Here is a 26,916-nt window from a genome sequence, read left to right as displayed (position 1 = left end):
TCTATCTACAGCTGGTGGAAGTGGTCAACTCAGTTGGAATTTGTGCCCAAGTCTGAAAAAAGTCAACTATTATAAAAGACCAAGGAGGATAAAAAAACCTTACACACAAACCCTCCAAAAATTACAGCCTACTTTGTGATACCCCACATGTCTCTTCACATAACAGACTGCATTTTTTGGAAACATAGCTGTATGTTGCTGAAAATATAGACCATAATTTGTTATTCCAGCCTTTACTCCCTAAAATTTAAAGGTGAACTATTTAGTCAAATAACCTACTTCAAAGTACACTATAATCTTTTCTTTTTGAAAGCTGCATTGAACTCCTCATCCAAAAAATTCATGAGGCATAGAAAGGATAGGCCATACTACTAATTTACTAAAAAAAAAAAAAAAAAAAAAAAAAAAAAAATAAAAAAAAAAAAAAATCAGATCAAAGAGTCACCCCCTCTTTGAAACAGCTGTCCAAAAACTTTCTGCACTTCAATACGGAACTGATACTTCCCTTGATTTATCAGTATCCCATACATGGTGATCCGCTCTAGATGTCTCTTAAAGGGTAATTTTTTAAAAAATATTCTCAGGGTTTTGTTTCTTTTCCTCCTTCTGTGCAGTCCTAAAGAGATTGTTTTCAGAACTTGTTTGGACGCCTGATAGTTTCCAGCCTCCAAACTCTCATTTGGAAGGCAATTCTACAGTGCAACTGCTTCTGGTAGCAGAAGCAGATACTTTCATGCACAAAATGAATAAATAAATAAACTAAAAAAAAAAAAAAAAAATCTCTCCCACCTGCCCCTAACCCTCAAAACCCCAAAATTAAAAACCCAACACAGGCCTTGATTGTTACCTAATTTCTTCTGGACCTTAGACTGGAGGATTGCACTGTGCAGGCAACTGAGCACTTTGGCTCAGACTGCCAGACAAGTTTTTTTAATCTAAATCCTAAATTGCCTCAGGAACAAAGAGTGTTTCAAAATACAGACTGCCATAGCCAAAATACAAATTTAGCCCTAATGTGGAGCAATGTGAAATCCAGAGGAGGATTTTCTATTGTGCAGAGAACAGCTGTGGGCTGAAGTGTCCCACAACAAGACACAGCATGTGTGCAGTCCACAGCTCCAGCATGAACGTGGCTCATGTCCTGGCCAGTGACAAAAAATTCGTAGTGACTACCACATGATTATAGCTGTCACAAATCCCAAGCTGAATAGGAGAAAATCTGGGTCTAGAAATTTGAAGTGTCATTCAGAACTTGAGACAATGAGGTACATTTCTAATCATTCCACTTTTCAAATGGACTTGTTTTCCTGTAGAAGCCTGCCTTCGGGCAAATGAATTGGAAACAAATCTGAAAGTCATATCATTGCACACCTGTGAGCTAAGTGATCCTCTATTCTCACAGCTTGAAAACTGAGAGCGCATAAACCTGCTGTGACCTCAGGTGAGATGAGGTGATCTCTGATGAAGGACCAATTGGATTATTATAAACAACTCCCATTTAAAATTAGGCCTTTTCCTAGAACGCAACTATAAATACAAGTTATAGGTTTCAGTGTGGGGATATCTGGGCAAATACTCCGTGGTTTGTAACCCAGTGAAAGTTAGGCTACATTTTCTGATTACTTTTTCAAAGTAACAACCCCTTTATAACTACTTCTGTATTTAAATATACACATACATACAGAGACTTGCTGGTCAATACAGGTGTCTTAAATAAAAACCACTTCTTGATTAGGTGGAAGACAAGAGCAATACTAACTTTGTGAAGTGGACAAAAAAAAAAAGACTGTCCAAATTTTCACAATTTCTCTTGCCTCAAAACTGACAGACCCCAATATATTCCAATACTTGACTGTTCCAGCTGTGAAAACAAACTTTTCAAAGTTCTCAAATAGCAGGCTTTCACATTTCTGGGAAATGAAACACTACTAGTTGTTTTATTTATGGTATCTTTGCTTTATGACAGTTAATGAGCTGTAATTTTGTAAAAGAGAACAAAAACAATACTTCATGCCATCACAAATAGCCATCAGCATTATTTATTGCAGATGTTTTAATCTATTGTGGTAATAATGAAACAGTCATTGTTTTGCTACCCTGAACTATCTGTGAGAAATTTAAAATGACAAAAGCTTGCCCTCCCTTTCCCCCCCTGAAGCTTTTGCTCCTTTCCAGAAGGTTCTGTTGTGGAAAGGCTAATGACGCGCTTGGTAAAAAACGACATAGTGGAGGAAACAGCCAATGTACAAAAACAGTTTCCTGATGAAGTCTAACCAATGCCTTCTGTAGAATGCAACTGTTCGGGAGACAAACAGGACATTACATTTGTGATTAAAATATATTAAATCCTCAACTCCATGATATTAATGTAAAACAGTTTCACAGTATTTTCAGTGGTTTTAGTGTTGTAATTTGAAGACTTCAACGAGCAGGTTGAAAACCATCAATTCAGATGCATCCAGCCTCTGCTCTGACTAGTAACTCCCGTGGCTGTTCAGTGATCTTAACAAAGCCAAGGAGAAAGGTCCATGCATGCAAGAAAACACCTGTCAGAGGTAGCCATGTTAATAGAACAGTGGATGACCCAGTGTCCCCAAACTTAGCCAGCAGCTTTACACTGTAACCTGCTTTGAATCAGTGAAGAGCAGTGTGGGAACCTGCACAAAGGCAGTTCCTTCATGGTGTTTCTTTGGCTTCCCATCTACTAAGCAATGATAGAAATCTGGGATGATTTTACCACTGGAGCTGCACCTACTTTCACTCAAAATCACGAGGGGCAAATAAACCCAACCAAAACCAACCAAGTCCCTAACGACTTGCAGAACCAAGTTTTTGGATAGTGTTCCAGTGAACATTCCTCAACATTCTCCCCATTTCTCAGTTCGCTCAAATATTGACTAATGTAGCCCCACTTGCCTGGTAAAACAAGTGGACAACTTAATTTATAGCAGGTTTAGCATCTGTCAGGCAAGTAACAAGACAATCATTCACAAGGCTCTATACCTAAGAGTGTAGGCAATTACTCAGCTGTCTGGAAAAGACAAAAGAAAAACTGAAAAATTTTGTGTGCTGAGCTCAGTTTCCAGTGGTTGATTTTCTGCAATAACATTAAAGAGAAGGGAGCCCAGCTTCCACAGCTCTCCAGTGTTTGCCAGCATTGTAGTTTCCCTTGATGTCAAGTTTAATCACAGAGGAGTGAGGGAGCCACAGAAAATGGAGATGTGTTGGGGAAGAAGACCTATGGCCTAGTTGAAGTTGTCTAGATATCATCATTACATTTTTATTGTTATAACTCAGGCATAAAGAAATGAATATTTTGTTCATATCACAGCTAAAACTTAACTCTTCAAAGACTACTGCAATAATTATTTATTCCAGTTTCCCTGAAAACTACCCCAATGTTCCAGCTGCAAGGATGCAAGACTCAATGCTCACAGAATGCAAAAGCTTACATCCAGCTCCTTGCTCAAAGGAGCTCCCAGCAAGGAGCAGCTCCTTGACCGTGTGCCCCAGACCTGTCTTGTACCTATGAATCTTAACCAGAGTGTCTGGAAGTTTTCAATGAAGCACAATCCTCCACATCTACATTCCTACCCTAACCCATCATTTCCACTGCTCTTACCAACCAGACAGCTCAAGGTGAGCACTAGGGAGCCACAGATCTTGCTCTTCATCACAGCTCATCAGAAAGGATCTTAAACACCCAAAGAATTCACTTGGAATTCATTATGGAAAGAAAAATCAAGTCTTGTGAAGGAAGAAAGGAAGGAAGCATGGAAAGATCATGTTACCTTAAAAAGTGCTGCTTTTTTTCTATTAACAGCTTCTACAGCAACTATAGATAGAATTTAACTGTGAATCCTGCTCCTACAAAATGACCATTAAGCCCAGTATTGTTATAGTTGTACTGCATTTCCAAGGAATTCAGGTACTATTTCACCTACTTTCACCCTAGCCCTAAAACATGTAACATCTCAGAATAGCCTGGCCTATTTTTTCCAAGTGGATTAAAAGACACAATCACCTAGCCACTTCCATTGCTTGCATTTCCCTTGTTTAAGCCAAGTCTCAGGTATGTCCTCGCTATCATTATCTACCTCCACAACAGCCATATCTCCACAGCTCTCAGTTTCCCCTTTGAATAGCTCAGTGATGCTATCTGCTGCAGAAATACCTGGCCTCTTTTGTTTCAGGTTCCACAAAACCAACTTAAAAACTTAGTAATATTCATGTTGCAACAGAGATCTGGGCCTTGATGTTTGATTTGCAGCTTCCTAGAGTTTGTTTGCCTGAGCCAAGAGATCTTTTAACAGGTGATTTACATAGAGGTCTTTCACAGACTGTTTCCAATAGGGATGTTTTCAAATGGAAATCAAGGTAAATGCTACTGACTTTTATCATCAGTGGAAGAAGATTCCATCCCAGAGCCAGATGAAGCTCTTCAAGAGAGTTAATTACATTGCTAATGGGATAAAAACACAAAGTAACATTCTAAAATGACTTTAAAGGGACCACAGTGATGCAGAATATGTAAACAGCATTAATCATCCTTTTTACTTGAGGCAAAACTAGCCATATTTTCCAGTGTTAGAAGCAGCAAATTGGTCTAACTTGGTTTATCTTATGCCCAAGAACCTGTGCTCCCACAGATGAGCTAATGCCAGAGAACAAGAACACCAAATACTTAGGTTCAATAAAGACTTTTCATATGTGTGAATACTCAACAGAGAATGTTGGTATATTAAAGGTAGATATTTATAGAGATAGCCAGGGAGAAGGTTCTGACAGTGCTGAAGACATGTCAGAATTAAAGGGCACTGTTCCTTGCAGGTATGTTGCGATTTGCTTCACGAGATAGAAAGAAATATTATTTAAGAGCTGTAATTTTGACTTCCAGTGCCCAAACCCTTAGCTAAACACATGCACTGCAAAGCCATCATTGCATTAAAAAAGACTGCTACAGCATCAGGAAAAAAAAAAAAAAAACACAACTATCAACAAGCAGTAAGACAGGTTGTCTCTCTGCCACATGACTTGCAGAACAACCTGGATTCCAAACATAAGACTGCAGTGGATTCCGTATCATCACAAGCAAAGTGATGAAGGTTTGGTCACGAGCAAGTGCCCCTCAGAAGGAGGAGGGTCAATCTCGTACTTCATAGAACTCTGATGACTACTTGGAGATGCTTTTTGAGACAGCAGATTTTGACATGGAAAACAAACCATAGAATACAGAACAGAATGCACCATCAGGTAATCCTAAATTGCTGTTAGAAGAAGTAATTGCCAAAGAGAGCCACAGACATCTTTATGTCAAATTTCACATCCAAACCAATTACCTGCAAACGTGCTGCTTTCGGCTGGAAAATAGCAAAGCTGAAAAAACAGCAGTTTTGTGGAACCACTCCCTTGAACTTTTATAAATACCTTCATAAGAAGGATAATGGAGGATTTTCCAGTACAGCAAGGATTGCTGTTCCCATAGCTTCACAACTTGAGCAACCTAATATGCCATGCACTATCCTTTAATAGCTCCTAGTACAACTATTTGTAGCATTTATATAGCATGTAAAAATGATTAGGAAGACACTACAGACAATGAAGTAAAATGCAATTATGATTTACCCACCCTAAGATTAAAGGCAAGACACAACTTTACTCCTCATTAAACTCTATATAACTTATTTAGCTGATGGGGCTCTAGTTTTATCCATTAGATGTTACAATCATTAAGTGCACCTCAATCTCTTGTAATCAAAAGGGTTGTTTTGCTTTCCAGCAATCTCAATCACTTCAATGATATCAACAAGCCTCAAAGTCTGTTAGATACCATTTTTGTAAAGCTCAGTGGGGAAAGCTTTGTAAAGACTCACTTTGATATTCCAGACTCAGTAACAACAAAACTTTTAGCTCTAGATTGACAAGATTAAAACTAAATATAGGCTATGTGCTGTGTTAGGCCTCACCACCTCTAGAGCCCTACAACCAAAGTAAGACAGCAGTAAAACAATCCCAAACAGCCAAGAAACCAACTAAAACCAGTCCACAAGGTAAACTTCAACCACAGAAATTTGAACACAGAGAAAAAGGATTAAAGACCAACAGTGAATAAAAGAAGTTATTTTAGCTTTGTCTACCCATGACAAGTCAAGCTGCCAAGTCTAGGTTAAAAAAATACTATTATTTCCTCAGAGAAAGCTACCCAGGCAACCTGTTCCCACTTGAGTGTTTTCAGCTCCCTGTCCCTGCAAGGGGCCACACACTAAGATTTCCTCTTTCTCACATTGCTTCATCTGTTTCCCAGTACGGTTCTTCATACTGGATTACAAATATCCACCAGCTAATCATCACCACTTGGGTTACAGTACTTTAACAAAAAAAACCAAAACCTGCTCAAGATCAAACCAAGCTCAACTTAAACCAATAGCAAAAGCCACCAAGCCAAAAAGCAACACATGGTACTTCCATAACAAAATTAAGATATCCCTCTGTTTTACCAAACACTTACCTTCAGCACCCACATCATTCTAAAGTCTTTAATTCTGCAAGAATGAAACAGACTACTGATGGGCTGTTGTCTCTACTGCCACTCTTCTCACACAATGAGACAGCTCCACAGCTTGTATAAATCAATCTCATCATTAAATTTATTCCTGCCAGCTGAGGAAGGGGCCTCTTTTTACTCTGCAACTTGGAGTACACTTAATCTACTGTGCCATTTGTCATCTCTTATGCAGCAGCCTTAGCCCAGCAATGGTTGTGTTTCTGATAGACAGCTACTCTCCTTACTTTAAAAGGCACCTGACAACACATTTTCCTGTCAAACTCTTGACAGTAAAAGTAATTTAAAGATCTGTGATGATATATATTATAGTCATTGAAATCAGATGCAAGTCTTGAGTGTGACAAGTAGGGGTTCATTACTTTAGACTGAGGGTATTCTTACACTTATTTCTCTCCATAGATGGACTGGAGATAATTCAGAGCTGTGAATCAAAACACTTGGCCAATTTAACAGCAATCCTTTATTGTCATTCATAAAATGTGTGCAAACCCTCCACTCATTTAGAACCCAGAGCCCTCATAGTCAGCTGATGACCCCAAAGTCTGAAAATTCCTGAACCATTGATTTCCCAGTCATCTCTCCTTTTTGGTTTGATGATCATATGAATCCTCTTGCATATATGACCCATTTAAAAAGGGAAAGTGCTAGTTTAAGATCAATACCTTCTGGTGTTCATCCTATTGAATGTACTACTGGCATTTCCATGACATGAGAACACACTGAGCTGTTTCCTGCAGCAGGAACCTGGAAGGGTTTTTTTCTCAGGTGTTAAAATGCAACTGTCTAAATAAATATTCTGTACAAAGAGAGATTTACGCTGCAACTTTATACTACACATGAATAACAACATTATAAAGAATTAATGCACAAATGGAACTTTACTACATTTTGATCATCCTTCTGAAATTCCAACTTATAAACTATGCCTGCACTTTTGGTAAATTAAAAAAAATTTCTTTGCACCTGTAAGTTAATTTCAGCTCACCAGAGTAACAATTGCAGCTGACAATTATGTAGCTGGAATTCCTAAGATCCTAGATGAAATGTTTTCTTACTTGCTGTTTGAGAATTAAAAACTTTTTTGACTTTTATATATGCATTTTACTATAAACTTAAATTACTGAGGCTGAGGACAAAAATAAAAACAAACTTTCACAGTAATGAAATTGCCTCATTGAAATAAAAGTGCCTTACTTTCTATAGCATATTATCCCAAAAAATCTTAAGGTTGTTAACAAATATTCTTTAAGTAGTTCATAATTGTCCTTTTTGTCTCACCTCTGCATTTTCTAACTCTCAAACGAGTTTGTTAATAGCCAGAAATATATGAATACTATATTTGTGTATACATGAATACTATACATACATATATGTACATGCATACATATATATGTATATGTATGAATACTAACACTACAACCAAAGTTGCAGCCTGGCAAAATTGAAAAACTGTCCCCTTCTAGTGCCTTTTTTTCCAAGAACCAATAACTTTTTTAGAACATTCAGCACCGAGATCCTGATACTTTTCCATGATGCCATCCCACATGAAAACGAGTGGTTTTAATTAAGCAATACTGGCCTTATTATTTTTGAATAAAAGAACTAGTTTTCTGTGCTAGTAATCACACAAGTGTGCTTCCTTTGAATAACTGGAGCAGGTGTAGTCTGGAAGATAAAAATCTCTCATAGCCGTATATTTCAGCAAGTACTTGTGGCCATCTAGCTCTGGAAGCTACTGGTTCTATTACTGTATGAAATATGAAAGTATTTGTGCACTAAATACACAAAATATAGGTAGATTCAATGATCTTCAGGGTCCTTTCCAACCTAAATATTTATATTATTCTATGAAAATGTAATTCTTTCTCTGAACTTGGCAATTATTTCATAAGAATGTGCTGAGGGTGCAGGGATAATTTGACTGCACAAGTGAACTGTTAATATTAGGTATTTGCACTTTTCTGAATGGGTAAAAACACTTGAGTTACCATAGGCTTCTTTCAGATGCTGGAGCACAAGATAAGAAAGGATTGAAGAAGTGCAAAAACTTGGAGAAACAGGATACGATGAGCCACAGAAATTTTTTCAGGCATTGGCATTGACAAAAGGGATTGAGAAAAGGGTACATTTTAAAAGAAATATAATTAAAACTTATTTTATGAATGCACCTCCTCTTCAGGACTGCAGCCTGAGTCTCTAACTGCTGTGCTGAGGTATGGTGGTAGTAACACACAGTGGCAAGCAAAGAGCTTGAACATATCTTTATGAATATTCACAGAGCAGAAAAGGAGTTGTATGAATGCGAAATCACATTCAATATACTTGGAAGCTTGGGTGTGTTCTTTAGTAATTTATAGTTTTTCTCCAAAGGATAACCTTCTGAAATAGGTGTAACTCAGCTGCAAGGCACTGACATTTAGATTTAAAATACCATACCTGTAAGAATACAACATATTTTCCAAAAGCTCAACAAATATTCAGGAGCACACTACCAGGCTGGTGCTGTGTGTATACATATAAGAGATTTGGGCTTTTGGGCTCTACTTGCCTTCAAGATCAAAACTCTCAAATGGCTACCTATAACATTTCACTCCAAGTAAATGGTAGAATTCAGGTTCACATCAGGCAAAGCTGGGCTCAGACTGGCTAAACTGGAGAGGTTAAACAGGTGTTTTTTGCTAAATAGAACCAAAGGTGTTTTAACAAGCTATTGCTTAAAGCAGCTCTAACATGTCTCTGCTAAATCTCAGTTGAAAGCAATAGAAAAAAAAAAAATCAGTTATACTATGAAAGCTGCTGAGAAAAGCAGATGTACATATCACATCTGATATCCCATCTCAAAATTTCATGCAGATGTATTATTACTTTATTGATATTTGTCTAACTCTTGTTAAAATAGAGATGTTCAATCCTGTTAGCATAGCATGTTTGGAAACATACATATTCAGATCTCCTCTAACCAACTAATGAAAAGCTGCTTTCTGCTGCTTTTTATTCCAGAGCCTCATTTTGTCATACGGAGTTTACAGCTAACACTTTTTCTCTGGAGAAAGTAACAATTATCCAAGTACCGAGTAAATTCTTATGGTACATGTGAGAGACATATATGCTGCTGTGCATGCTTTACAAGTACTATAAATTTGTTTTTCGGCTCTGTCACAAAAGAATTCATTCCTGTTAGTAATTAATTACTCAACCATTGAGCAGGTTCTACTTGGCAGAATACTTGCCATCAGAATCTACTTTTTGAAATATTTACTTCTCTATATAAGTGATGGAGACTGTTGCGTGTAATCTTAAGCCTGATTTATTGTTTGGTAATAGCTTATTCTTGCTTAGTGAACAATATCACTTAAATGCAAACCAGGACTTTTTATAGGAGTGCAGAGACTCTGATTTCCTAAGGTGCTTTCAGTATACTATTGTGTAACAACATTCTTCAAGGTCACATGTCAATGAGATTGATCTGACTGTAAGCATTCAGTTATTCCCTAAGAAGTACACTTTATTGCATGTTTTCCCTGTGTCTGAGAATGCTTTTCCTGGCTGCTTTGGGTTTATGTATTCCTGGATATGTTCTTGGCTCTTAGGACATTTTCTGTTTCATTGAGGACCCCAGGCCCATAGCAGAGATATGATGTATATAAATGTTGTTGCACATTGAGTGGTCCAAAGGAAAACTTTACTCTAATGAGCTTAATTTCCCTAGGCTCCCCTTACTGGCTCGTGCAGCAGAAACTCTCTGCTGAGAAGCTTTGGATAGCAAGGTTAAATTCAGCCATTACAGAAACACCACCCTTATTTACTTACTACCTTAATTGACTTCTACATCTGGTCTCTTGGACTCCAAACAAAATGTTAAATCATTTGATTCTTCTGTAACCCAGAGAAAACACATTTTCCTCCAGCTGAAAAAGCTGCTGAAGGTTTTGCAAAGCTGCTTAAGACCTGAAATCATAACTTAAATTTTTATTTTCTTGCTTATTTGTTTCTTGTGAGTTGCTATCATTGTGAGAACTGGGTACTGGAAAGCATTCTTTCACAGTAGGAGACAACATGCTGCTGTATATATAAACACAATTATGTAGAACTATCACCAGAAACTGTGCCAAAGAAATTTTAGCAATAAAGAAATACTTGTGCTAATCCAGAGTTACATTTGCTTTTTACCTCTGCTGCAATGTCCTCAAAAGCCCACATATGCCCAGATATTTATGGATTGCCCCTTTTTCCCTAGCTGCTCATAACATATGGCAGCACTGTCAGTAATCATCATAAAATACATCGAGAGCCAAGAACACGTATGAGGGATACCCATATATAGACTCTGCACTCTATACTGACGAATCAATTTATCATTTTCTTTTTAGCAACACCATGTTCTCATAAGCAAGAATCTCATGACAAGAATCTGTAAGGCTACTATTTTCTGTGTGGCTTTTGCAAATTCTCACACACATTTTGTCTATCATTGAATTAATCCATGAAGTAAAGATAACAAACACAGAACTATGTATAGCACCTGGCAGTGACATGAAGAAAATGGATCAATTAATATCTTTAGATGTTACAGTTCTTGTGAGGTTTCTATATTATATTTTTTGGGCTGGTGCTATTTCAGAAACAAAATTATTTTGATAACATACTATCACAGAAAGAGGCTGAATTCCAGGATAAACGAACTTTTCAAATTGTCTTTTGAGACAGAACGATTGGGTGACCATTGATGATTCCTATAGTTAAATTAAAAACTGACAATAAGTTAGAAAAGGAAAATTGGTTCATTCTGATGGAACACATTTTCACAGACCAGAAGGTGCTGCAGCTGCAGAGGAAAAGAGGGAGAACTTCTCAAAGAATGTGTCAGGAATTTGCTGTTCTCTAGATATAGGACGAATCTCTCAAAAGTAAATATGATATAGACTAAGACATCCACAGCAACAGAATGATGGACAATATTTTAACACAATATGATAATATATTGAATATACATCAAAATTCACAGATCTAACCTTACCTGACTCACAGTTTGAGATTTTAATATTTAAGATTAAAAAAGAAGAGGTGTGAACTTTCTAATCTGAGTGGGATAAAATGCATGTCAAAGATTTGCTTTGGCACCTGCCTCATCATTTTCATATTTCTCTAACAGTTCATATGAAAGGGGTTTCTGAAATACAGCAGACACCCCTGGGAGACAATCTGACAAAACAGGCTCAAGTCTGCATCCCCCAGCACAATAGCATCATTGCTTCTCAGTCTGCAATTTCCACATTATCTGGGAGGTGCTTATGTACACAGACTATCAGATGTCCAATTAAAGCTTAAAGGTGCTGCATGCAAAATGCAAACTAAAATGTTTACAGTCATTAAAAAGAAGACATTAATGTCTTAGTGTTATATGAAGCTAAGCAGGCTTTGCTAAAAAAAAAACAAAACAAACACTGCTATTCAGGGCCATGTGATTTTTAAATGAAATATTGGATATAAACCCATCAGAAGCTGGCATGTAAAACTGTTATATTCCCAGTGATCTCAAGTAAAAAAAAAGAAAAGCTAAGTCAGTGAGACTTTATTTTCAATGAAACAAGTAGTTAAATTCTTATGTTGCTGAACACACACACAAATTGAAAACAACAACAAAAATCTTTATTGGTACCTGAACATTAACAAATCACACCAACATATGTTAAAGAAAACAGAAATTGATTGTGAGAAATATATTGTCTTTGGATACTGTTGGAAAGGCACAGCTGGTGTTAAGAAAAAAAAAGGTTATATTTGTAAAACTTTATTGAAAGTACTAGAAACAGGAAAAATAATTGGAATATATATTTATTAGTTTCTTTATTTTTGGAGGGGTTTGTTTTTTAAAAGGAAGACCTACACAGTGACTGTATATTGGACAGAGTAAGTTAAAAACCCATTTTAAATAATATCTTAAACACGGAGCATAAAATTAACATCTTGTTACAATGTCCTGTAACCTACTCCTCGTGTTATGTGTTGGTTTCTCTTTACACAAAACAGTAGTCTTTCTCCATTAACAATACACAGGCCCCATCTGTTTCTCATTAAATACCCTGTTTTTTCTGTAGTAAGTTATGTTTCTGTTGCTGAAATCTCTCTGACAATAAAAGGGTTCCATAAGTATGGATTTAGGTAAATTCTCAAAGCCTCCTCAGCTCTAATTTGGAGGGGGGGGAAAAAAAAAAAGGGTCAGCAGTTGGGAGACATTTCCTTCTCACTGATTATAAAGATTCCTCATGTGTCTCGTCACAGGTACCCATGGGTGGGCACAAGCCATGGCTTGTACCCCAACTATGTTGGGTACAAACATACCCAAAGAAGCCCCAAAACATGAAGGGAATTCTCTCTGCACTGTGGGAGAGCCAAGATTTGTTCTGGGACAGTAAGAATAAAGGGAAGAATAAGAGTGAGAACACCACAAGGTAGATACTTTCAGCAAATCCTTTTAAGAAGAAAATACTAATAAAAATGGAGGGAAGAAAAGCAAGTCTGTTTTCTGGACAATGTATCAGAGGAAACATTCCTGGGGGATAACTTCCCTTTGACAATTCAGCCCATTGGACAGACTAAAACATATAAAAACCTTGATGAAAGGCTCTCAATATAATTGAGAGTAGCAAACTGATTTATTCTAAACACATGTAAAAGAATAGCAATAAATGTAACGGCACAGTCTTCAGCTCAAGTCATCACAGACCAATGTTTCACCCTAAGATTTGCTAGACAGCATACCCAGGATTTAATTTTTGTGACTCATGTATTTTTCACACTTATTACTCAAATTTAGACTTTTAGTATGTTGTGATTTCTCACTGCCTATCTCCACCCAATTATACAGTTTTTTTTGGTTTTTTTTTTAATTTTATATCATACTCAGCCTCGAGTAAAAAGAGACTGACTCACCAAAGACTCGGGAGGACAAAAACCATGTTATAAAAATAAAGGATAAAAAATAAGGATAAAAAGCATTTTGTCTTAGTCAGTTTACATCATAGAAATGACATATGTTGTATCACAGCGCTGAGTAAAACTACTGATGGCAAATTAATGACCTCATGTACTCTTTATTATCTGAGAAGCAATCATGGTCTTTATAAACATATTGCTTAAAAATACAGACAATACATTTCCGGAGACTGCATACGTGTTGTAAAATCCATATTCTTTCATTTCTAAAAGGTTATTTTAGGTAGCATGCAACTAGTCCCTGAGCTAACAATCTATAGGTTTTTGGTGCCTATTTGGATTGCAAATGTTTAAAGATACTGAGAACAGTTAAAATACTTGTCATTTATGGCTTGCAAGAATGCAAATATGAGTAATCATACAAAGAGCAGGCATTCCTTATTTGTTTGTGGAGAAGTCCAGTTTAAATGGATATTTGAGCAAAACCAAGCAAGTCACTGGTGGGGCCACTGAACAAATATTTAGAAAATAAACTTGAGGTCACAAACTCTCCTTCAACATTTGTAACAACAGTTACTTGCCTTGTGGTTGCTCTCCTGTTTTGGAATAATGAAAGAAAGAAATGCAGAATTATCAGCCACTTCCACTTTTGGAAGAGTATGATTTGATGATTCTGTAGTCTAACACAAATATCCAAAGATTGCTCAGGAAACACAAAGTTCATGTTACCCTGGAGATAGAGCAAGCTTCATGTTTATTTTTTTGTTTCACTATGTTTCTTATGTGCACCTCTTGGTTGACAATGAGTTCTGTTTCTAAAAAATTCATACAGGTTATCTAGACTTGACTGTGGTATCTTCATTAATCCTTCACATAAAAAAAAAATTTCTATGAGTATTCCTATATTGCCATAAATATTTTTTTTTCTTTCATCTGTTACAGCAGGGACTCATTTATAATATCAGTAGTCCAGCATCATGTCATTATAAAACAATGATTTCACTGGAAGGCAGACCTGAAGTAGGACAGTGATGAATCAGGTACCTGTTCATTTAAAATATGTAACAATGGCACAGGAGAAAAATATTTATTACCTATGAAAATAAAATAAAATAAATACAATTAAATCTATATTTGTTTTATGGAAGAATATGTGTATATAAATAAAATAAGGAAAAATAAGACTGTCTCAAGAAGGTATCAGTGTTCTGATGTCTGTCTCACTCCTGAAGTTTTGAGACAGATGTCATCATCTACAGAATCAGTGTAAACAAAATAACCCACTTATGGTCAACTCATGATATGAGAATCAAGACTTTTGCAAAAAAAAAAAATCCCCTAAAATTATAAAGAAATATTTTTATTTTGGCTAAAACATCTCTCTCAGCCTATAAAAGTAGCCCTAAACCCCTGCCGTGTTCTGATTTGATTTGATGTTTCTGATTCTTTTGCAGTGGTAGCCAGATTTTGATACTTCCACCTCTAAGTGAAAGTTTCCATCTTGCTGAAATTCAAAAGCAAGATAATCCCATGCAGTAACTCTGATGCTACAGTCAAGACTCCAGTCCTTCAAGGGGCAAGAAGTAGAAACCCAAGGATAGACTGGAATCTTGATCACAAGTTGCTTGTTTCCATGGGAATGCTGGCTGCCCCAGGGCTCTCCACCAAATGAGTTTGCAACACATAATGTACTGGATGAGATGCAATAGATTGGAAAACTTGGAAAAGCTTAAAAAAAGACAACTGGGGCACCAGAAAATGATACGGTAAAGAAGAGGTTGCAAGAGAAAGGCAGAATAGAAACTAATGTTTGAGGTGAAGGGATAAAGATTTTCCCAAATTCATGCCCAGGCATGAGCTTTGCTCCAGCCCCAGCTGCTATTCCCTTGGTGGGTATGGAGCAATTAAGCATCTCCTTGCCTTTTTCTTGATGTGGGAAAGTAGGCTGACAGTGGGATTCCAGATTCACAGGAAGAGAGCAAAGGCGATCCAAAGGAAAGCATCCCTTGAAGGAAAAAGGAAACAGAGAAAGTGCTGTCATCCTGAAACATTTTTCCCCCACTCATAGCAAGTGCACCTGTGACTCCCATTGCAGGCCACTCCCTGGGCTTTTGTCAGCAGTGGGACACAAAAAGTGTCCCAGTTTCAGCTCTCGGCCCTGGAGGTGAGCAGTGACTGCTTCAATCCTGCTTCTGTTGGGAAAGAGCCTGAAAACGGAGGAGCTGAATATGTGTACAAGGCCTTAGGATTACCTTAAGAGGAATGAGAGGGAACCGCTCTTTTCTATTTCTTGAAACTTCTTAGTTATGGGTTTAGATGTTTGGAGTTAATAATGATGCTCTTGGCAGGAAAGTCAAGAATTGGAGCACCATAATCTGCTTTATCTAGGTACTGGGTGGTCCTCATGTTCTTCTTTGAATGCTTGTGCCTCATGATTCCATACATCTCCAAGCAAAGAGGCACAGAGAGGTGAATTATTGGTGAGCCTGGCTATCTAAGATAAGACTAAAAAAGGGAATTCAGTCCTGAGAATTTTTTATAGAGTTCATGCAGAGAATTGTGTAAACTCCTCCATTGTCCTTAGGGCATAGCTAAAGTAAAATGTTAAGAATGAAAAAGGATAGAGTTAGTCTTTTAGGTGTTAGGAAATAGTTATAAAGTTTCATGAGTCAACTAATGAGTGATTTAAAATAAATTATCAGTGAATATATTGAAAGGAGAATATACATAGGTAGGCTTTAAAAAATGGTACAGGAAGGTCCACAAAAGCAAATGGGCAATTACCTCTCTACATAACTAAGTCATAAAAAGAACACTTTTTTTCTGTTGTTCAGAAATAAGAAATGAAAAATAAAGTTTCTAAAAGATTTTAGTAAAATAATTTTTTCACAAAAATAGACTAGATAAGAGAAATTATGCTTTCTTCTCTTCAAGTAAGTACTTTGAAACCATTTAAGGGACCTCTTGAAACTGTGGTGTGTGTTACAGAAATATAATCTCAGAGCAGCTTCACTGCCTATCAATCATATGCTACACTGCACACTGAAATTCAATTCAATTCCATTCAAATTTATTAAAGGTCAAAAGTTCTGGGGCACCAAATGTTCCAAATTTTAATTACTCCAAAATTTTTAAGCTTTTATGAATCAATGTCATCCACTTTGATTTCCACTGTAAAATCTTACTGAAGCAATTTTAAAATAAAATAGTTAATTTTATCCTTATAACTTAGGCAGATTAAAGTTCTAAATAAATTCATTTCTTGACATAAGAGGTCATTTCCCAGATGCTACGGACAGTACCATGGAAGTGGGACACTCAATAACACAGACTAATAAGTCTGCATGAGAAGCTGCAGATTAGTTAAATGTTAACTGACTGCAAAAATAGCTTGTTTTATGCTCTTCTTTGCTCCCTCTTATCTTTCTTTTCTCTGTTTTTTTGCTTTCCTTCAGCCTTCAGCTATTTAACTGTCACCTTTTTGTTTGCTTCCCATTCTCTCTTCTTTTTCTCCTGTTAAAAAGATCTCTCCTTTTCTTAATGTCTCTTTTCACCATCCCTCTAAGTTTCTTATCAGCCACATCTACTTAAGGAGAAAAAAAGACTCCAGCATCTAAGGGCAACTGTCTTTTTAGACACTGAGTTACTTGACATTAAAATGCCTGTGATAAAACACTTTCCTCTGTTGTGTGAAGTAAGATTTCTTGTGAGAAATCCTACCTGAAAAGGTGGGGAAAAAAGTACTTTGAAAAACAGCCTCAAGGTAAGGAAAGGCTGTATTAAACCTTTCTGGTTATACTTTGACCACCAAACATCACTAAATGGTTTTGATTTGCTGTTCTGTTTAAAGCTTCCAAAGAACCCTCTAATGCAAGATGGTAATATTAATATGCAAGCTCACAGTTAAATTATTTGGTACATGTCAGGGTTAAATACTGTAATAAAAGAGGAAATTTGAGCATCAAAGAACACTCTGTAGCTCTTCAACAAGGACAAATGTTTTATTCCTTTCTTCAAGATAAAGAACTTGCTGGTTTCTTTAAAAGAATGTCAATTTTTAACTGTATCTCTGATTTTTTTTTTAATCAAATCAAGATAATCCATCTGTGCAGAGAAATTAATCTCCTGCTGGTGATGTGCTTCCAGCAGCTATTTGGGGATCCCAGTGGACACTGCCACGTGGAGAGATGGGCACACAGGCAGTGATGTCCCTGGGCAGTGTCACCTGACACCTTCTAATCTCTTTCAGTACTGGTTTGATCCATTTCTTTTCAAGCATATTTTTATTTGAGGAGCAACGTTACTGTTAAATCCATACTTTATTTCTTTAGTGATCCATACAGGTAAAGCCACATATCAGACTCCTTTTCCTTCTTACCAAAACTGCTCTAAAGATATATTTATTTGATAGTCAAATATAAACCATGGAATAACTTGCAAGATTTAACCCCACTGCACAATTCAGCTTGTCTAAATTGCAATCAGTCTGAGGAAACTTGGAAAGAAGCAGATAGATTTTGCTTTATAGCAACATTAGGACTCTGTTTCTTTATCCATAGAGGACAGTAAAAATTATGAGCACCAAATATCATAAGAAATTCACAACTTATCAACCAATCAGTGAATATCAATATGATGAGTAAATATGATATATTTAGAAAACAAAGGAAAACAAACAAGCAAACAAACAAAAAAACACCAAACAACAAAACCCTCTTACATTTCAGCATATTCCCTCTACTTAGACAATAGAGGATTTGGATTGACTGAGAAATGACTGATATGTTACTGACAGGATTTTAGCACCACAACAGAAGATTGTTGAAACTTTTAACAGAGTATAGTGACTCTTTATTCACCCACATTTACTTTTGTATGTATACATACCTGTACATATATATATATATATATTCCAACACACAAAGAATCAGTAAGACCAAGTATTTTTCATTACTACTTCTATATTACTGACATTCTTAATAACAATAATAATAATAATAATAGTTAAACAAAGACCATGGTATTAGATATTTCTAGTGCCAACTACAGTAAATAAACCAGCTATGCTGATCCTAAGCACTTTACCTGAAACACAAAATGACTTTAACAACAGAAAGAATAGTTCTAATACCTTGCAAAATCTTAAAATTTTCATAATTCTGTTAGTTCGTATGTTCATATTTCTACCAGAACTATAAAAGACACATATCTGCTGCAGCTATTCACTCTGGGGCAACTTTAAGTTCTGACCTTTACATCCAAAACCTGATGAAAAAAAATATGATTTTATTCCCTATAAAATGAAAAGAAATTTATTCACAGATTAAGCAATTTTGATTAAGTTTTCCTAAAAAAAAAAAGATTACAAATAGTTCAACAAAAAATATATGAAGTTATAAATGTCAGAAAATATGCTTGTACATTCTTCAGTGTAAACGTTATATGCAGGATATAGCAGTTAATAATAACTAGGATATTGCTCTATAATAGTTTTCTGAGAGAAGATAAGACAGTCTTAATACATTGCCAATTTGGTATCAAACCATGAGATATCTCTGTATAATTTCCAGTGTTCATAGGCATGTAAATCACGAAGTGCAGGCATTCAAACAATAATTGTTTGCTTTCTTAAATATAAAGTGAATACTTAGAAGTGATAATGTACCAGAAGAACACAATATAAGCAATTAAGCAGTGCTATTTTTTGCATATTTAAATAGTTTAATATTGCCTCCAAGATATGTGCTGTTACCCCCCCCCCCCATGCTACCCAAATGCTGTTATAATGAAAACTACAGATTCATATGGGAATAAATCCCGTTATTTTCCTTCCATACTATTTTTTTGTTGCAGTTCTATTTGTCAGAAAACAACATTTATCTCCATTCTCCCTACCTCACTCATCTGAGTTGTAATGGAGCAGAACCAGGCTACAGATTTCCCAGTTCCAAGATCCCCTATGGAAAAGTTAAAGAAGAAAACTTCATCTGATGTGGTGTAAGCTCAGATAAAGCAAATGCCATCCATACAAATGAAAGTTTTGTTGTGGTCCTTGCTAGGCCTTGAGAAGAATGACTCAAATGGGATCATGACAGCTTTTCTGGACAACTTCAGAGAAGCATCACAGAGAACCCAAAGAAAGGTTGTTCTGTCTTCTAAAAGACTGCTTGGAGCAAATATATTTTGGAATCTCTTTATATTGTAAATGTAAATTACTTTTAAAGCATTGCTAAACTTCTGAATCTGAATGCTTCAGTGAAAATTTCAGTTAAGAGATGCAGAAACCAGCCATGTCCCCTTTCATGTAATGTCATACTTTTTAGTTTTAGTTATGGAACTTAGGTACAAGCCAGTTAAATAGAAACATATATCAGACAAACACAAGCCTTTTCAGAATATCTTTTTCCTTGGACTTTTAACTATGATGTGCAAAAATGAACCAGCAAGAGAACATCTTCAAGTGTGATGTCAACTGACAGGCAAATATACAGCATTAATAGCAATCAACAAGTAATTCATCAACTATGATTACACATCTTCTTTTTTTTTCTGTTAAAAATGAGCTCTCTGCTGCTCAGTGTATCCAGCTCTGCATGATAACCTGTACCCCCAGTACTACAGATATTTTGACATCATGGATAGTAAAGTCAAATAGTATACAAGGAATAGTATTCCTGTAAAAATGTTCTCATTCTTACTGAGTCTGCTGCTAAAGTTTAAATAAAAAAAACCACTAAAGTCTACTCGAAACATCTTCTCTTAATTTCAAGGAGAGCTGATTCAGATCCATAATTTTTAACACATTCAACAACTGATCTCTCTATGCAACCAAGTAAAACGATATCAAGGAACTATAACAACTAATTTACAACCTATTTTTTCTTTAACCAAATACAGCAATGTGCTAATGTGCTGGCCTGAGAGCACCCTGTCCTGAGAGAAGAAAGCAAGTAATTAGAATCAATAAGGTCTAATAACTAGAACAGGTGACATTAAATGAACTACTATAGTTGCAAAACAATTTTCAAAGAGGTGGTGGTCTTAAACTTCTGAATATTTGCATAATTTACTTATCACAGCTAAATGACATCCCAAGCTGACTAATTTTATTAATGCTTTTGTGAGATATTAATGTCTATATCACCATCTGCTTCAATTCTTCATATGAAAAAAGTCAGACTGAATACTCAGAAATTTTCAAACACCTGCAAGTCAATTAATTAGAACTGAATCTTAAGTATTTTTTTTTACTCTAGGATCTGGCTATTTTTATAAAAGGTATATAGATACTTATTTTAGAAGGCCTTTTTACTGAGAAACATACTGTGGAATATTTCAGTTGTGCCTCAGTTTCCACTTTGATTAAAATAAAGGGCTCTTTTAGTCATAGCTACTTCATATATTCAAATATTTTTAAGCTGTGGGTTGCTATTTTTGTGCATACCTTATGCACACATTCATGCCCTGCTAATTTGGACGGGGTGGGCTTTAGCTGTAAAGCACCTGTGAGTGGGCAAGGCAATTCTCAGTTCCACTGAGTCCATCACCTCTTTCCTTAATGCTACTGATATGGGGACTGAGAGAAGCAGCAGATTTACTGATATTATGTTCATGCTTTAGGGAAAAAAAAAAAAAAAATTGCTCAAGCTGCAGATGAGCTTCCAGATAAGAGGACTGAAAAAATAATACCCACTCCAAGGATACCAACAGCCAGCCCTCCATGTTCTGGTTATTTTAGGGACTTCCATCACATATGTTTTCCAAGCAACCACATCACATTTAACTGAATGAAACAGAAAATCTTCATTCAATTTTCAATATTCCTTCTCTCTTTTAGTAATTTTTCTGAAAAAAAAACCCAAAAAAATCCAAAACAAAAAACCCCAAAACAAAACCAAAGCAAACATTTACTGGCATAATGTTAATATTATGCTGCCCATCATGGCCATTCTTGTTTATAAATAGATGGACAGGAATAAGGAATAATGTGAGCGAGAACTGAGTTGCCCTTTAAATGGAAATAATCATCTGGTTATTTCAGTCAAGCAGCTGTGTATGCAGTAGGAAGTCTCATTCCCAAATATTATGATGACTCATCTACTTTCTTTTTCTAATAGTAAATGCTCTTTTCTCTTTATAAGCACAGCACTAAGTAACCCTTCACAAGCTGCAATTCTACCTTAGATCCCCTTGCCTAAATCTGCAGATTTTAAAGTGCAGCTATGCATTTATTTCCATAAAATTAGCCATTATAATCACTGGGGTTACAAGGTTCTTTCACACAAACTGCAGACCTGTGAGCTTTGCTGCCGTGATCAAAGCTAACATCTGAAATAGGATGCAAAATGCTAAGACTGTAAACAGAAAAGGTGCAGCCTGGACTTCTCCCAAGTCCCTGGAAAGAGAGCAGTTAATCAGCACAGGCAAGGAGAGCTCGCAGTGAGACACAGGACTGTACTGCAGATGTGTGCAGCTCACTGAAGGTGTGGCCCGTGCCTTCCACATGCATATTTAAATAATTAAATTACACGGCCTTAAGGCTGCTATTAGAGAACAGCCTGGCAGAGAGGAAGAATTACAAAGTGAAATGAGGCCTAACACATTTCTTCAAACAGAGAGCTGAGAAGAAGAGAAGGAAAAGCCTGGGTTACTCACGATTCTTTTCACCTCTCCACCTTGACCCCGCTCTTATTCTAGGTGCGACGTCCACGGCAGCAGTTATGTCTATTAGCCCAAGCAGCAGCAGCAGTGACAGCACAGCCATGCCAGGTAACAAAAAAAATAAATCACCTCTACCAGGAGTACTGCTAGAGATGAATTAGAGAAGACTTTCCTTAGTAATGAACAATTGGAGCTAACAGCACTTACTCAGCAGAGGCAGAGAGAGATGTAAAATATTATTCCTATTAGAAATGTTCATTAAAAATTTCCATTGCATCGCTTATTTCCTCGATCCAGGGAATGCAAAAAACAGAAGAGTTGTAAAGGCTTCCCTTAACTAGGAGTCTCTGGCACTCAGACGCAGGAGGAGATGCAGTGGCAGCTTTCTGTGGTCCTTCAGAAGCCACCAGCTCCTCACCTGCTTCTGCCACCTCTCAGCCCTTCCCAGTGTTTATCAACATTCTCCACAGCACCCTAGCAGGGGACACAGCCAGGCTGAAAACAGAGTTTTTTTCTCCCTCACTTCCATATTTCACTGCAGTTTCACAGAGCTGATGACACGGAACATTTTAATGTTGACACTCAAATCTCATTATGTTTATCAATGGGCACAAAAGCACAATTTGTCAAGCTTCCCCCCTTTACCCACAGAGGGGGCAAGGGCAAAAAACAACATATGCAAGATGAAAATAAATTCTTGAAAAAGATTTTTTTTTTTTAAGCTGCGCAGTAACTCTGCTTCTTATTCAGCACAACCATCTTCTATTCCTGGGGAAAATAGCACAAACAATACCACCTCCCACACGGGTTTCAGTCAGCAGATGCTGCATAAATGGAGCAGTGCATCGGCGGTAAGAGGTCTGAGAAATGGTGTATAGAATCTGTGTTACCTAACAAACCTCCCCCTGCAGCCCTGCAGCCTCGGGGCACCCGGCACCCAGTGCAAGCAGATTCCAGTGCTTGCAGCAGTGCTCCTGGGAGTGATTTAACCCTGGATCCCTCAGTACCAGGGAGCCAGATCACGAACATCCCCATGGTCATCGAAACAGTCTCAGGGAAGGGCTGGAACACAAATTATCTGCTACCCCTTTCACCACAATTACGAAATCATTCCACTTGAGTTGTGAACACCCAGAAAAGCTTCATCCCGAGCAAGAGCTGAAAGTCACTATAATAAGATGATAGGACTTTTTGTTCGTGGTGACAGAGGGCTTTAGTCTGCACGAAGTCTACATTTATATCCAGTAAAAGTAACTGCAAAATATCTAGTCCTTTAGCACCATAAGCATCAGCCTCGGGAAACTTAAAATTGTTACTTATAGAACAGTAAAACTTACTTTCTTCACAAAACAGCAATGAAAAAGCATTCTTCAAGCTGATCTTCTGCCTCACACATTGCGTGTTGTCTGTTGTGCATGGATGTAACCAAGCTGAAGAACTGAAGGCCTTTTTTTGAATAAAGTACTGGAGTAAATTTCTAGATACAATTTCAATTACCAAGAATGGAGAGACAGAGTAAGTTATTTCCATCTTAATAATGCATCTAATAATTTATAGTATTCACAACCTCTGCTCTTTTTGAAATTTGAGCTCAAAATTATTAGTGCAATTGAAATAGTGCATGAGAACCTGTTAGGAGGTGATCAGCTGAAGACATTAATTTCTAAACTTTCTCATGTCAGTGAAAGGAACTTTCCAAAAGAGGGCAGGAAGAACTTTCTCACCTGGAGCTGTCAGACCATAGATCATGAGAAAGTTTCAGTGGTCATTAAAGTAGTTATCCACAAAACCTTTAAAGGGGATGCTCTTTTTCTTAGGACCAGTTGGAGAAATTAGTAGGAGAGATGTGCTCTTATTTCAACTTGAACTTTGTTCAGTACAAAAAGCAAAGTATTTATGGAACAGGATATAAAGAACTTGTGATCTGCCAAATCTCCTGCTTGTTACAGATTTGCAAGCAGCCTTCAGTTCTGCTCTAATCCCAGCAGCCCCTTGTGGCTATTCCCTCTGGGGAGATGACCAGGAGGGAGTGGCCTCCACGTGTAGACCCAGTACTGTGTATGGGCAGGGAGAGAGTCATCAGTGGGATGACATTGTTTCAGTGGGATTTCCTTATGAAAAGCTTTGGGGTTTTGTGATAATTTTATTTGACAGGAGTCACATCTATGTGCTGAAGAACAATGGAGATCACTCCTACAAATGTTGTGGACCTTTGCCCAACAGCAAAAATAACTCCTATGGTAGCATACAGCATGAAAAGAAATGGTTGGGGGGTTCAGATTGTCTTTTTTAAAAGCACTTTCTAACTGCACATTTTTCACTATCTGAACTCATGCCACTTCAGCCCATAGTCGCTCTTGAAAGTGACTCATCGTCTTGCTGGTTATGTAAGACATCTGAATGTACCAAATTGTCCACTGCACCAAAATACAGCAAAGGAAAAAAAACCTCAGTTAACATAAGCCAGCCTTTTAGGAGCACATGAGCAATAACGTAGAATGGTGTAGTTTACTGTGCATGCAGAAATATTGACTGTTTAAAAGACAGCTGCAGTTTTGAGCACCGAAACCAAAAGGCTTTGCAATCTCACAGGTGACAGTGAACGGTTTGAAGGACAGAAGATAAAGATTTTCAAAGGAAAAATAAAAAAGACAAAGAAAAGCATGAAATTTCAGAGTGCAATAAATTAATCTGAGCTAAAAATTTGAGCTGCCTCACAGAAGAATCCCCTGCCTTGTAGTGAATATTTGTTATCCTTTATCTGGTCCCAGATCCAAACTTCAGTAAGCCTTGTGCTGTGCAGAAGTAAACTGGTGCATCAAATTAGTCTTTCAGCAGGGGCTGGCTGAGCTCTCAAGCTCCACAGTTGTTTTGTTTAAGAGGGAATCCTACACAGAGTTAATAAAAAGTTTCAGAACTGTAGGCCAGATGGCTTTTTATCTTACAAGATTAATGGAAGTTTACTTTTATAGACACAAACCACTGCATGGACACTTTTGCTCAGGCTGCACCCATCTATCCTGTCACAGAAGAAGATGTTGCCTTCAAAAAAGCTACCCCATATCCTGAGGAGTGTGAAGGGATGCCCAAAGCAGCGTCTCACAAGTGACTGCTTTTCATTCACACAAAGAAATGCAATCAGACATTGAAAGCTCATCACCAAAAGGGCTTTTACATCACTCTGTCTAACAGAGTGCCTCATGCACAGTGTTGCTGATTAGCAGAGCAGTGGGCAATTACTGCCATCAAAGCAATGCCAGTCTGCTACCTTCCCCTCTAGAATAATAGCAAGTAAAACCAAACCAATTAAACATTCAGAGGTGTGAAGCCAAATAAAAGGTGGCCTGCTCCTATGTGATTCAGTATTTTATAGCTCATTTAACTAGTTTCAGTTTCTGCTGTATAATTTCTGCTCATGTGAGTTCCTCAGCTATTTGAAAGCTTATTCAAAAGCAATATAATTAATTCTGGAATTACCCATGTAGACAAATTTTTCAGAGATGCAGTGGACCACTTGAAGATATTACACTAAGACTGGATGCCTTCTTGACTTATATGTTACAGTTCAGTTAAAAGGACTTGAAGATAAAATTACATAATGAATTTATGGTCTGTGTTACACTAGTTCTATCTAGCTTTAATACACATAATTTTCTTAAATCTTCAGACATATCTAATTTCTTTTCTCGTCAGCTTTCATTATGCTCCAAACTTTTAATTTCTGGTTTAGTGCACCATAGATAAAAGTCAACTGCAATTTACTGCACAGATCTTTGCTTGGATCAAGTAGCATCTACTGAGCCTTTTTTCTAAAGTTTTCTCTCCTTTCATTAGAGACTTCACCTTCTTTTAACTGATATCAGAGCTCTCTACAGCATCTTGGCAAGGGCTTCCAAGGAGGGTTTGAAATAAATTTCCTCTGCATTCATTCACAAAGACAGGATGAAAGCTACAGCCTGTCCCGCTGGAAGAACAGCTGTCCTTTGAAAAGTCAGTTCCTCTTGTGCTCAGAGGTCCTTCACTCCTCAAAGCCAAAGTCACTGCCCTGCACAGGGAGATCTCTGTTGCTTCTGAAGATCCTGCCACTGGCTGTGCTGCAAAATGATGACCAGGGAAAGCTTTTTTAGCCCAGAATTCAGGTGCAGGTTTAGCGCAAAGCAGGACAGACTGACAAGGAAGAGCCTGGCTGGGCACCATGCCACAGGTTCATGAGTCATCCCCTCCTCAAAGTCAGGCAAGGGCTGGCTCATCTCCTGAGTAAGGGCAGCTCTCTCTTCCTCCCTTTCTTACTGTGCAGGGTAATGAGAGTCCTTGATTTGAAGGCACCTTTATCAAATTTGCAAAACAGAGCAGATCTGTATTTTTGCAGTATGAGCTTTACTTAAAAAGCTGTCACATACAATTCTTACACTGTCTTTGATGCAGTTCTGCAACAATCTCCCCTTTTTACAAGAAAAACTAAATCAAGGAGCCTTCGCGAGCCAGCCGTACAAAGACTTTGGGGCATGACAGGACAACAGTTAGAGCTCATTAAAGCTAAACATTAGCCAAGTTTTATTTTACAAGCCTTATAACTCTAAAAACTCCGGGGAGACCAACTCAAATGGAGCAATGTTTGCCATGAAAACATTGTAGTGCTGTGAAGGGCACACACACACACAATTCAGCAGTGTGTGTGTGTGTGGAACAGACCCACATACCATTGTACCCCTGCAGTCTTGGGGAAACACTCTAGTTCTGAAATCAGCTTGGCT

At 37.2% G+C, this 26,916-nt stretch overlaps 1 protein-coding gene across 1 annotated transcript in view; it reads right to left on the bottom strand.

The window, feature by feature from the left end:
- Nucleotides 1-22,265, bottom strand: part of ROBO1 (roundabout guidance receptor 1) — a 488,203-nt gene extending 465,938 nt beyond the window's left edge. Inside the window, exon 1 of the mRNA XM_062510764.1 lies at nt 22,157-22,265. Within this exon, the coding sequence (XP_062366748.1) occupies nt 22,157-22,265 (109 nt within the window). The remainder of the gene's footprint in view (nt 1-22,156) is intronic.
- Nucleotides 22,266-26,916: the final 4,651 nt, after the last annotated feature.

Source organism: Cinclus cinclus, chromosome 2 (assembly GCF_963662255.1).
Source record: "Cinclus cinclus chromosome 2, bCinCin1.1, whole genome shotgun sequence".
Lineage (NCBI taxonomy): Eukaryota > Metazoa > Chordata > Aves > Passeriformes > Cinclidae > Cinclus > Cinclus cinclus.
Note: the sequence above shows the minus strand (reverse complement) of the source record. Positions and strands in the feature narration are given on the sequence as shown.